Raw genomic sequence first — 13,293 nt, 5'->3', positions numbered from 1 at the left:
GGAGAGCGTCTCACTCTGTGTGTACCAGTTATTTTACAGAGCATAAACAAGCACTTACTACTATCAAAGTTTTCCAAAAATAGAATTGTCAGCCAATGACAGGAAGCATCCAGGGGTCTGTTCCGCTTTTGATAACTGCATTTGAGTGTTAGATCTTATTTCTCTTTAATGCTTTGCTTTCCACTACAATGTATAGTTCTTCATTGTGGAGAGATGTTATTAAAAATCTATTTTTATGCTCTTTTTTTATATGATCTATAGCTGGAGCTTTGCAAAGGAATTTTGATTTTGTCCTATTTGTTATTTTCAGCTAGTGTAGTTGAACCTTGCTTTTCTTCAAGGTTGCTGTTTTAGTAGGATAAGAATGCATAACTTGAGCTTACTACTTGGACTTGCGGTGGTTGGTTGAACCTGTAACTGATCACTAATTCTACAGTGTTTGGTGTACGGGACTGTTCTGCACACCATCATAGCTTTGTCCTTGGACTCCAATGGACTGAGGAATATTGTACAAAATCTGTATTCCAGCTTCCAGAGCTGTCTACCTAAAGACTTCAAGCTCTTATTTTGGCCGGGAAAGCCAAGGTCCATGTGTCAGCAGTTGCTTATTGCCATTTAAATGCAGGGTTCCTGGCACCTCTGTGAGGTAATTTGGCTGTTCACTTTCTAAGCATCTGGAACAGGTCACCCTTGCCCTTCAGGAAAGCCGTGCAATTAGTTTATCCGTGCTGCACTCCTCCAGGAAGATGTCGTATGACAAACTAGTCACTTTGCAAATGTCATCCAAATATTGTAAAGTACTGGGGCACATTCTTTCCCCAGAAACCAAAGCCTCGGTAAATCTTGAGGATTATCTTGGGTATAAAGATGAAATGCTGAATTTAAATAATGACTTTTAATAATTAAGTGTGAATGAGTACCTTTAGTCAAAAGCATGACTGCATTTTAAAGTCTTTCTCATGGATCTATTACTGATAAACTAGACCCACTAGCATTTGTCTTTCATGAGTATTACTTATTTTAGCTTTTTCTAATTCAAATACTAAGATTTATATCAGTGTTTAAGCTAATCTAAAGGTGTTTTTTACTCATTTTTCTTTAGAATTTTATAAGAGTGAGGTGATCAAGAATTCTCTGGTAAGTTATTTTAATATGGAAAAGCTTTCTTTTAAAAATTGTGTATTTACTGCAGTGTATTGATTTTTTTTTCTGCTGAATACCATAATTGTTAGATGTTTATTTCTGCTCTTTGGTTCTACTAGGAGCATCGCGTTCTTCTCTTCCTTTTCAGGTTCTTCTCACAAGGGTTGGAATAGCGTGTTACTGAATAGTAGAAATGCATGTTTGCTTTAACAGCTGTGGAGCAATGGTCTGGTGGTGGTACTGCAGATAGGACTAAACACTCCATAGGTAGGGCATATTCATGTGAAAGCTGTTCAGTGCTCAGGTTAAGCTTTACGATACGTATCCATTTTAAATATTGAGACCACCAATAGGCAAAGTAATGTTAGCTGGATTTTTACTCATTTAACTTCTTTCAATATCTGAGAATTGTATGAATCATAACTCAGGTTTGTTTACAGTTCATCCCTGTTTTTGTTTGTTCTTGCTGGTGTTAGCAACAGAAATAGCTACTCTTATTTAAATACCTGCAAATTGCTTATTCAAGGAGCACTTGTATATTACTTTGTTGGGTGCACAGATTCATTAGAAGCTCATGCTGTGCAGTTTAGCAGTCTTAGTGTAGAAGCAGAGGCCCTGCTAGCAACACCCCAAATAAAGGGAGAGTCAAATAGCGTTGCAGAGTATACCACTGATTTCTTTGACCATCTTTTTATTGTATAGGTGAACAGTAAGGAACATGTACCTGCATATATAAACATGTGTATTCTTTGAAGAGCTAATAGCTTTAAGAAACTGAAGTTTGAAATAAATCTTAGAGTTTCTAAATTTTCCAGTTCAGATCAGTGAAGGGGCCAGAACTGAATAGTTTACTACAACTGAGAAGGGGTAGGTGTCTGTGGGAGTAGGATGTTGCAAGTGTTGGGTAAGGGAGTTTGAAAACCTGCTAAACAGACTTTTTAATGTCTGCATTAATAAGGTAGAACTGCACCATGTATTGCATACAGGGCTGGAAATGCTTTGAAAACCTCCTGAATGGGGGAAAGGGCTGTCTACGTCCACAAGGCTGTTAACTTGTCCAAGAGGCAAGTTCCTTGAGGATTTTGAGTTCTGCCTGTTCTAAATTGGGAAAAAGGAATAACAGAAATGGAATCTAACCAAAGGAAATATGAGATGGAGTGACAAAAATCTAAATAAAAGAAGTCTTGAGCAAATTCCGTACATCATCTATGAGTATTTTAATGACCTGTTATTCTTGTGCCTGAATAGGTACCAAATATCCCTTTTCCTTAGGAAAACTTGATTAATGCATTCCTTCTTTAATACTTACTGGGTAACTTTGCCCCTACCCTCTTATTCTAAATTGCCTAATACCAGTTCAGAGGTGCTCAGCCTGTTCCAAGCTGCTTAAGCGCTAGAATAAAAGGCTTGGTCTTTTATGGGATGGTGGGGTCCTACCTTTTGTTCTGGAGGAGCTACTATTTCTGTTTGCAGGCGGGGAGGGATATATATATATATACACACACACTTTTTTATGTAAAAAGCACTTTCCCATTTCTACATTTGGACATCCTGTGATTTATGGCCTGTGGAAGTCCTAAAGTTTATATCTGGCTCTTGGCACCAGTAGTGTTGGATTGACTTGGTTCAGTTGCAACTTGGGTCAATTACAACGGTTTCCATAAATATTTAATTGAAGTGTTATCAGAGGTGAGTCCAAGTCCTTGGAATGCTTCGTGTTTGCAAATCTGAGTTCTAGTGGAATAGGTGTTTGCAATTTAGCTTAATCTGTACTGCTTCTGTAAAGCTGAGATGCGAGTCTGATCTCTAGAGTTAAGAGGAGCTCTTAGTGACAATGTTGGAGGATTGCCATCAGCATCAGTCAAGGAGGAGAAGAATGTGAACAAACCTGTCAATAAATTATGCAAACTTAATTATCGGGGAACAGATCAGCATTTTAAATTAATTCTTTGCAATGTAAGCTATACTCTAGTTTTCAGAAGCTGAATTAGAACTTGAAAAGGAATGTTACTTCTACTTCTAAAGTTCCTGATTTGGCTAAACTGAATTAGTAAATTCTGAAGTAAATTCTTCAACGTCTTGTAATGGAAGGAATCAGAGCCCACTCTGAGTTTCTGAAGGACTTTACAACATGTAGCTTTTAACCCAGGAATTCTCTCTAGAAAACAGAATAAGGAAGCAGCAGAGCCTGTTGGCTTCAACTCTGTGTGAACCTTGAGATGGCTGGTGTTCATTATTCTGAAGGGTTGTTTTTTTTTTAATCTTTGACATGGACCTTGCTACTTTCTGAATTGTTAATTTTAGAGTTTTAGGACTACTTTCAGCTTGTTTGAGTTGGTTTTTATCCCTCTTTGAATACCTACAGAATCCAACATGGAGGAGTCTGGACTTTGGAATAATGCCTGATCGTCTTGATACCTCTGTCTCTTGTTTTGTTGTGAGGATTTGGGGTGGCAAGAAGGAGCACTTTCAGCTTTTGATTGAATGGAAAGTCAATCTAGATGGGTTAAAGTACTTGGGCCAGCAGGTAATGTGAAAACAGGTTTTTCTCAACTTTTTACTTCTGGAAACAAAACATCTGGATGAACAAATACGTAGAATGCTAAGAAGGAAATGAATGCATTTTAAAGTTTGATTGCAGAGATTCATGTTGGCTTACTTCAGAGCTTTAAACCTTGACTCGCTGAATATTTATGCTACCATTGTTCACTGAGTCTCTTAAATGATACTGCCAGCACTTGGTGCTTTAAATTGCAATGCCTTTATTCAAGGAAATAGCCATATGATTATATGTATAGTTAAATGAACATAGATCATAATGCTTGCGTATGTTACGGTTTTAATCCATTGTCGTAGTAATGACATCCCATTGAAGATCTTCAGTCCAAAAAGCTTACTGAATAAGATCTGTTTTAATTCTGGTATTTGTTTCTTGCTAATAGCCTTTTGAAAGAAAAGTGAGGTGTTTTCTTTATTATGGAGCTTATAGTAAGAGTGGCTCAGAAAAAACAGACCCATATCACATAAATAATAAACACACCAAAAATATGGTGCCTTTTGAATCAAATAGACTGTCCTAATTCTAGTGGGCACTTTCTGATTGATTAATTGATAGGATCCATTTAGAATAAATCATAGTTTATTTCTCACTTTAAAACTAATTTATTTATTTATTTTTAATTGAGATGTTTCAAAGCCTGGGAAGAAAGCTTTATAAAGAATGACTGCTCTAGCTTCACATGGTGCATTGCTCCTGGCGAACACCCCCTGCACTGGTGGGCTGGGAGAAAGTCAGAGGAGCGAAAGTGAGGAAAAACTTGTGGGTTGAGATAAAGACAGGTTAATAACTGAAAGAAAAAAAAAAAAAGAAAAAAGTGGTGGTGCTGGAGAACAACATACAAGTGATGCAAAGGTCACTCACCACCTCCCACCAACAGACTGATGCCCAGCCAGTCCCCAAGTAACAGCTACCTTGCAAATACTGACCCCTGTTTTTTATTGCTAAGCACGATGTTATATGGTATGGAATGAAATACCCCTTTGGTCAGCTCACTGTCCCAGCTGTGTACCCTCCCAAGCTTTTGCCCACTCTCAGCCCTACTTGCTGTAGGGGCTGAGTGAGAAACAGAGTGGTCCTTGGTGCTGTGCCAGCACCGTTCAGCAATAGTTAAAACACTGGTGTTTTTAGTCACAGATCTAAACCACAGCACCATATGGACTGCTATGAAGAAAAGTAACTCCATAGCTGCCAGACCCAATACCCTTCAGAGTCTAGCTTTCCATTTGTTTTTACTGGACAGAAGAAATGCCTTCCTAAAGAATACTCACTAGTGCGTGATTTTATTTGAAATAATGTTCTTTATGTTAATAGTAGGATATTAGCTATAATACTGAACACTAATTTTATGTCTACTATGACCACAAAAGCCTAATACTGACTATCGTTTTAGGTAATATGTGAAAGGTAATTACTCTTGAGACTTACCTCTTTGATTAATTTCCTGGTCTCTTAATTATTTTTGTCAGCTGGAAATGCAACAGTAGATGCTCTGGCCATCGCTTCTGATTTCAAGGTAGAATGGCTGAACGTACTCAGTGACTTACTAAAGCTGTGAAGCAAATGCATTTTCTGTGGTTAAATTCAGTTTTGTCTTAGGTTTCATGTGTGGCTAGAATTCCAGGTGCTTTACAGGGAAAACTGCATTTGACTATCAAACAGCAATTTATGCTCATGTGCAGTGTGAAGTCATAGCAAGCTGACTGTAAAATAACTTGTTTTCTTCCCTTCTTACAGATACATGCAAGAAACCCAAATGAGATTATTTTTGGTCTCAATGATGGTTATTACGGAGCTTCATTTGAACAGAAGGTAAGGGTATCTTGTATTTGGCCTGGCATGTTAGTACTGGTGACAAGCTGAAATTCAACTTCTACACTTAAATTTTCACACTTGGATGCTCAGAACATTAAAATGCTTTGTTTTGAGAAGACCTGCCTTTTTTCATGACAGATGAGAATTGTTATCTTGCCTCTGTTGCGTGGACATCTGAGCTGTTCTGGGAAGACTTAAAGCATAGCATTTTAAGTCCAAAAAAAACCCCTGGGGTTACCAAAAATAAGCCTTGACTTTGTTCTTTGAGGCAGACACTTCATTCAAATATAGAATGTTTTGAAAATGGTGTGGCTGTTAAGACTCATTTTCATGGCAAATAAAAAGCACACTAAGTTTTGGATATCATTCTTAAAACCCAGAGTTTGTAGCTTTTAAATGGGAAGCTATTTATTTTCTCTCTGTTGTGACAGTTTCACCCCATGTTTTGTTTTTTTTTTTTTTTTCCCCAAATACTCCACTGCAGTATTTGTGCTTGTCTGGCCAATACTGTGACTGCAGCCAAATTAATGATACAGCAATGCTGATTACTACATCAATGATGGAAAAAAATTAAACTTGCCTATTTTAAAGAGCCTAGCTGCGGGTTTTTTTTAATCCCAAACTGCTGGTGGCAGTACTGTGGTATTGACAGGCTCTACAAAAAGTCCCTGGCTAGAGACATGACTCTTGACACATAGCTACAGTTTCTGTATTAACCACAACCAGCAAGTCCGATCTTGTGGGGATTTGGATGGAGGCAACAACAGTTGACTATAAAAGTTATCCTTTGAATTGTAGATTGTTTGGTACGCGGCTGAGACTCTGCTTCCTGATGCTGTTAAGTTAGTTTTCCTGAAGTAGGATGCAATTCTAGTTTTTCATGGTTTCAGTATTAATAATCTGGGCCTGAATTGAGTGATGGTAAAGCTGTCCTCTTCCCTGATTGTTTGTTGTCAGGACTTGCTGCCTAGCTCATAAGGTTTAAAAGTACATCTCACTTTTGGTTCTTGTACGTGCTCCGTAGCTAAGTCAGATACGGTTGTAGCCTATGTAGAGCACAAATAATCTCCTCCTTTGTCCTTTCCTATAATTTATTCAGTTCTTTCTAGCTGCAAGTGCTAGAAATTTGCTCTGTAGCTTCCAGTTGCTTTCTTTGTCAGTTCCTTGACCTAAATCTCTTTCTGTATAGTACGTACCTCCTATATCTAAGTGACTTGTCTGCCGTTCAAGTCAAACTAGTTGGCACAAGCAAACTTTTCCTGTGACTTTCAGAAGCTGTGTGGACCTAAGGGGTATTTCTGCTCGTAGTTGGTCTTGCTTTATAATTTTCATGTCAATGCTGGATATTCTAAATATTATACAGCCCCACTTTGGTTGTATTAAATATTATTTATGAAGTGCTACCGGAATCCTTGTGTAGGAAGGAACTTCTGGTGTCAGGTGTGTGGCTCTGATCCCGTGGAAACTGCAATACAATACTTTTTCTGCTTGGTTGTGTGGGTATCTTCTGATCTCTTGGGGTGCTTTTTTTCTTTGTGGTGGTGGTGATGGGTCTTCATAATACTTCAAGACATCTTAGTCATAAGCCTCAATTTTTGAGATAATACATGGATGGAATAGCAGTTTTAGTTTCTTTGCACTGACACATATGAAACCTCATTATGAAAATAGATGCGTACAAATACCATTTTGCAAGTCTAATGAAAACCTTGTGCACAAGGACACTTCAGTCAATGCTGGAAGTGTCCTCCATTTCTGCACGTCTCAGCATGACCAAAGTTAAGGTGTGGTACTCTTATCTTTTTTTTTTCTCCATTGCTCCAAATAACCCTTGTTACTTCAATAATTCTTTGGACTACAAACTAAATTGCCAAAGTAGATTTATGGAATATTACAATAAAGTGCACTTTATTAGTGTATTAAATGTCTTTGTCATTAATTCAGATCACTTATGAGCCAAAATAAGAAAAGTGTTGGAAGCTAACTACACCATTCTGGTGATATTTCATGAAATTGGAGTTTCAAAAGACAGTGTAGATGTACTTCTGAGCATTACTTGATCTATCTGGAGCTAAATGTAAATTCCCATTTTCTCTCCTGTGAACTTAACCTCTGGTAAGAGAGGTGGGAACCCAAAAGCTGTAGTAGCAGAATAAATTAAAGTAGGGTAGGAACATCAGGCACTATCACAGCTACTATTTTTATTGATGAAAATTGTAGATTTATTGATTAAGTGGATATCTCCCTGGTAAACAAAACCAGCAAGAGCAACATGCTTAAATAGGAATATTCTAATTGCTAAATTGTTTCATTTAAAATCAAAGCACTAGAAGCTTACAGCTTCATTTAGGTAATGCGCTTTGCTGTTAGAACCATCAAGCCCACTTCCGTATGAGCGAACCTTCAAAATGCAGGTTTGTGCTCAAAATATTTGCTTTGCAGCAAGCTCCTGTCATATAAAAGAGCACAGTGTAAAACCCTAGCAGCAATACTGGTGGAGAAGTTCTAAGTAAGCAAGGCAATTATAGTATAGCAATTTTTGTCTTAACAGAATAAAAGAACCATATCCAGTGCCTCTTCATTGCTGTTAATAACACTTCACTTTTTTTTTGTCCTTGGTGATATTTAGGAATTTTTACCTTTCTTCCATCTCTTCTGTCTGCAGCAACTTGGCTGTTGCTGATATGCAATGAAAAAAACGAATGTTTTCTTTGGGTAATTGTCATTGAAGTTGCAGTTTTCTTGCTGCAATGGATGCTTAGCTCATGGCAAGAAAAAATTGGGAAATAAGGTTTCAAAAGCCTTTGTGTATGTCTTCTGAGCCCTGAAGGTGGTTACTGCTTTACTGCAGGTGTCTGACAGTGCTCATGTAACTTCTCTTCTAGCCCTTACAGCTTGGCTTCTCAGTGTTAATACAAGTGTATGCTGCCAATATACCTGCTTTGTTCTTAACAAAATTTGACTTTGTAATTGTACCTCCAACTTCTGGTTTTGTTCAAGCTTTTTTATTATTATATTGTAGTAAATTATGCAGTAATTTTGCTACAAGATTTCAGTGGGATTCTGCTTCTTTTGTCACAACCATGTCCAATTTATTTTCCTGTTTCCTTTCTGGCATGGGACCACTGAAGCACTGTTCCTTGCTTAGTTTCATCTTCTCTAATAATCATACACTGAAACTCTATTTGGATTTGCTTGAGCCAGACCAGTGTTTCAGTAAGATAGATGTGAGCTTCAGAGATTTTTCGAAGCTGTCAAACTGAACCTAAAGTATTCCCAATCCTCTAGCAATTTTCTGAATCTGCTTGGTATTGTCTGAGTCTGTCTGCTTGTACGTAAAACCACTTTTTACCCAGGTTCAAAAAAAAATTGGTTCTGGGTGCTATACTGGCTTTCCTAAAACCAGGTTTCTCCTTCTCTGGTTTCCTTAATGCCTTCCTGGCTTTCAAATTTTCTTTAAACCATTTTATGCTTGCTGCTACTGACTGATAAGTCTCGCCCTTGCTCTTGCAGTGATATCTTTTCAGAAAGTGCATTTAGGGAAGCAAGGATAGCTTTTAGTTAATGACTAGCTTTCTGTTGTCTCCATAATTCAAAACATTTGGCTGTGGTCAGGAGGATGGAGGAACAGAAGAATAAGTTATATAGAATCACAGAAACCCAGACTGGTTTGGGTTGGAAGGGACCTCAAAGCCCATCTAGATCCAACCCCCTGCCATGGGCAGGGACACCCTCCACTAGCCCAGCTTGCCCAAAGCCCCATCCAACCTGGCCTTCAACACTGCCAGGGAGCCAGGGGCAGCCACAGCTTCTCGGGGCAACCTGTGCCAGGGCCTCAGCACCCTCACAGGGAAGAATTTCTGCCTCACATCTCATCTCCATCTCCCCTCCTGCAGCTTCAGGCCATTCCCCCTTGGCCTGTCACTCCCTGCCCTTGTCACCAGCCCCTCTCCAGCTTTCCTGGAGCCCCTTTGGGGACTGGAAGGGGCTCTAAGGTCTCCCCGCAGCCTTCTCTTCTCCAGGCTGAACAAGCCCAACTCTCTCAGCCTGTCTCCATAGCAGAGGTGCTCCAGCCCTCGCATCATCTCTGTGGCCTCCTCTGGACTCGCTCCAACAGCTCCATGTCCTTCTTGTGCTGGGGACCCCCGAGCTGGACGCAGCACTGCAGGGGGGTCTCATGAGAGTGGAGTAGAGGGGCAGAATCCCCTCCCTCGACCTGCTGGTCACGTTGCCTTTGATGCAGATGATATTCTTCAGGGATGTTGAATTGCAGCTACTTTTTCAACCATCGAGAAGGAAAGACCCTTATCTTTGGAAAGCTGCATCTCTCTCTCTCTCTGGTATGTGGTATCCATCAATGCAGGTAGAGTCTTTCCCTGCATACGCATTTTATTTTTTTAAGCAACTAGGCCACTTAAGCAAAGCCTTTTTGTGTGTTCACAAATACACGTGCAAAATTTTTTTTGCACACAAATTTTACATTTCATTTTCTGACTGCAGTGTTTCTTGAAGCAACGTCAGCTTCATGGTGTAAGATGGTGATGCTGGTAACTGTGCATTTTTTCAGATTTCCACTGTCCTAGTTCATCCAGGTGTTAAGATGTCTGTATTTTGGTATTTTTTCAGGGGATATATGTATGGATTTCAGCATGTAGAATTCAACATATTAAGAATGGAAATGAGGAGCTGAGACAGTGCTGATGTGGTGCCTCTGTTGCAATATGATGCTTAATGTAGTGTATAAATCTCACAATTATTTAGGTGGAACCTTATTTTTGGTGGGAAGGAATGTCTGCGGCATGGCCTGTGGCTAACACAGCCATGTCGGTGGATGTTGGCATGTAACTCTGCATTTCAACATCTTCTACATGGAAACAGCCTGGTGGGGCAGGAAAGGATACGTAGGCAGGGATTGTGGTACTCAGAGCACATCTGTATCACTGTTGGGAAACTTGCTGGTCATGTGTACCAACTGAGACTGCTTCATACACTAAAATCCCTTTTTTTCCTACAATCCATGACATTTCTGACAGTGCTGCCAGGTGGTTTTATTTGCTTTATCATGTGAAGAAACAGTTGTGAGTTTGTGGCGTTTCTGGGAATTTGTGTGGCTATGCCTGATACAGAAAAGCTTCATATCTGACCTTTGCAGCATGAAGAATTGCTGTTAATCTGTTACTGTTTTGGTGCCTCTTGTTCAGAAATGTATGCTTAATCTGTTAAGAATGACATCACTTGTTCATATCATTCGAAACTAAGATTGCTTTGATCGTTTAAACGCGTTACAGCATGGATAAAGAATAGAGCTTTATCTCATGGTTTTGTACTTTTCTGGCCTATTACTGAATAGGCTCTCAGATCTGAAGCTGAAGAACGGCAGTACTGTGAACTGCATCCTTCAGTATTTCTGTGTATAAAACTTGTGCAGTAACGGATTATGAAGTTTAAGAAAACACATGCCATGTCTAGAACACAGATGAAGTGGTAGGTCATTAACATATTTATAGGTAAGTGCTGCTGTAGGCCAGACTTGAACTTGGTGTTACTGCCACCTTAAATTGTTTCTACCTGCCTTACATAACTCTATGAAGACAGATTTAAAATACGTTAAATGCAAGATCATTTGTTCTACCAAAAATGCATGCTTTTAGTCAAGATGGAAATCTTTTTGATTCTTAATTAACATTCTTTCTTTGCTTTAAGGATCACTCAGGTACCCTGAAGAATAGTCTTCTCCAGGTGGATCAGAACTGTGTTCGTAACTCCTACGATGTTTTCTCTTTGCTTAGGTAAGGTTTTTGAGAACATTCTGTGTAGCTGTTGTAACTTCTTTAGTGTGTGTGTAAGGAGCCTTTCTAAATACAAAATGGACTTGCCTTGTGAATGTTGAAGTCACGGAGCTTCTGTAGAAAGCCCCTACTCTGTTCTCCTCAACAAAACTGAAATTTATTTAAATCAGAACAATGGGGGGGGAAAAAGGCAACTTGCCAAAACTTAACTTGGTAGAATGATGCTGTAGTTGGAACAAACAAGCTACACACCTAAGTGGGTGGGATTTTTTTTGTGAATTTTTTTTAATGTTGAACCACTGAATTGAATTTACATTTTGCATAATTCTGCCTTGTAATACAGGAGAGAGGCACTGCATAGTCAGGACCCAGTTACTCCAACACATGTATGGTATAAGAAAGGGACGGTAACTGCACTTCTGGGTGGTTACTTAGCTGTCTCTGGTGGTGAAAACCATGAAATGCTAGTATGAAGGTAGACAAGAAGGTCTTTTTCAGATCTGCTTTAATTATTAACAGTTCAAGAATGTTAGCTGTAGAGAAGTGTAATAGAGTTTTTAAACACCGTCAGCAGGTTGGTTTTGAGGAATTTGTATTTAAAAGACATAGGACAGGTTGATAACTTCAGTTCTGCAGTAATTGCAATAGAAGTGCTACAAAGGAAACCCTTGGAAAACAAATGTTTAATATTTTTTCAAAAGTCTTTGGGAAAACGCATTTGGTTTTTTATCAGTTGTAAAAGTTGAATCCATTTGATAGTGTTAACAGTAGGTGTCACTGTTGCCTGTGTGAAGCATTAGCTCTGTATTCTACAGTGAAGTGGTAGGAAAACTTAACTCTAGGTTGCTTATTCAGAAGTCTTTATTTTATAAGCTCTCTTAAAATTTAAACGTGCTGTTTCTTGATTCTGTAAAGTATATTTAAACTAAAAGCTGCTTTCTAACTGTCTGTCTTCTGTACTCTTAGTGGAAAACAACCAGGGGGTATGTTATGAAGTTCTGGTTACATTCTCGTACAGTCCGTTAGAAGAGAACTCTTATACTGACTAACATTTAGTCTTTGTTAAACAGAAAGAAGAAAATAGAAAATGTGTGCTGGTCATCCTGATTGATTTGTTCATGTGTTTTCACATTTCCTTTGCACTTCTGTGTAGTATGAGGCACGCTCCAGATAAAACACTATTATACCAGCTGGTCGTGAACTTGACCCACTGGAGCCCTGTTTAACCCTGTCTAATCTGAACTGTGGTCCTTCTTCTGGAAGTATCTGACTGTCTGTCATAAAGCTGACAAGAAATGAAAATGTCAGTCTTAATAAAACTCTCCTTGCTGGATGGTCACTAGTGTGGTGCTTTTTTTTTTTTTTTTTTGAAACCTGATTACTGGAGCCATGCACTTTGCTCAGTCGTGGGAAGGCAAGAGTCCAAGCACTGTCTCTTAAAGTTTCTAGACGTGCTGTTGGGTCTAGCTCCTGTTTAGCTCTGCCTCTGAGCTAAAACATCCTCCTTTCTTTTTGCTTTGTCCTAAAAAGAACAGTTTTCTAGGCCCCAGCACCAGGCCTGCTGATGATTATATTTCAGTGGAAAGGAGTATATATTGCATTTTCTAGTTCCAGCAAAGTTAGAAGTCATAATTTGTGACCATACCTAGGTGCTATTTTTGCCTGTTTCCTTCCTAACTAGGAAAGTTCTTTGGGAACTGAGGCAAAGTACTCTGTGTAGTCCTGAATCCTTTCTATTTCCTTTCATGTTAACTCTGCTTTTTTACAGGTGCACTTTTTGTACTGCTGCTTACCTTTGATATCTAGCTCAAAAGACTGGTGATAGCATTTATTTCTTTTAAAATAATCTCTAGTCTCTTTTTGTCAGATGTCCTTCTCCTACCAAGCAGCCTGGTTTGCCACCTTTTCCAGGAGTCCAGGCTTGAGTAACTAGCCCATGAACTCTTTCCAAAGATAGTTTTTGTGAGAGCATGTTCCACTTACAACCAG

The 13,293-nt window shown here is 39.0% G+C and overlaps 1 protein-coding gene across 12 annotated transcripts in view; it reads left to right on the top strand.

Moving 5' to 3' along the window:
• UVRAG (UV radiation resistance associated) overlaps positions 1 to 13,293 on the top strand; it is a 101,555-nt gene that overhangs the window by 19,244 nt on the left and 69,018 nt on the right. For 7 of the 12 annotated variants that reach the window (XR_008578637.1, XR_008578638.1, XM_054837065.1 and 4 more), the window contains exons 3-6: positions 1,103 to 1,137; positions 3,509 to 3,670; positions 5,438 to 5,512; positions 11,219 to 11,304. Coding sequence is in view for 10 of the 12 variants with exons in the window: in XM_054837065.1 (XP_054693040.1) it covers positions 1,103 to 1,137; positions 3,509 to 3,670; positions 5,438 to 5,512; positions 11,219 to 11,304 (358 nt within the window). In the remaining 2 variants the exon portion in view is untranslated. Of the gene's footprint in view, positions 1 to 1,102; positions 1,138 to 1,300; positions 1,411 to 3,508; positions 3,671 to 5,437; positions 5,513 to 11,218; positions 11,305 to 13,293 lie in introns of those variants that run through there. The other 5 variants (XM_054836997.1, XM_054837006.1, XM_054837024.1 and 2 more) reach the window with 2 other exon arrangements.

This window comes from Grus americana, chromosome 1, assembly GCF_028858705.1.
Source record: "Grus americana isolate bGruAme1 chromosome 1, bGruAme1.mat, whole genome shotgun sequence".
NCBI classification, from domain to species: domain Eukaryota; kingdom Metazoa; phylum Chordata; class Aves; order Gruiformes; family Gruidae; genus Grus; species Grus americana.
The sequence above is the reverse complement of the archived record's forward strand: the minus strand, read 5'-3'. Positions and strand labels throughout refer to the sequence as shown.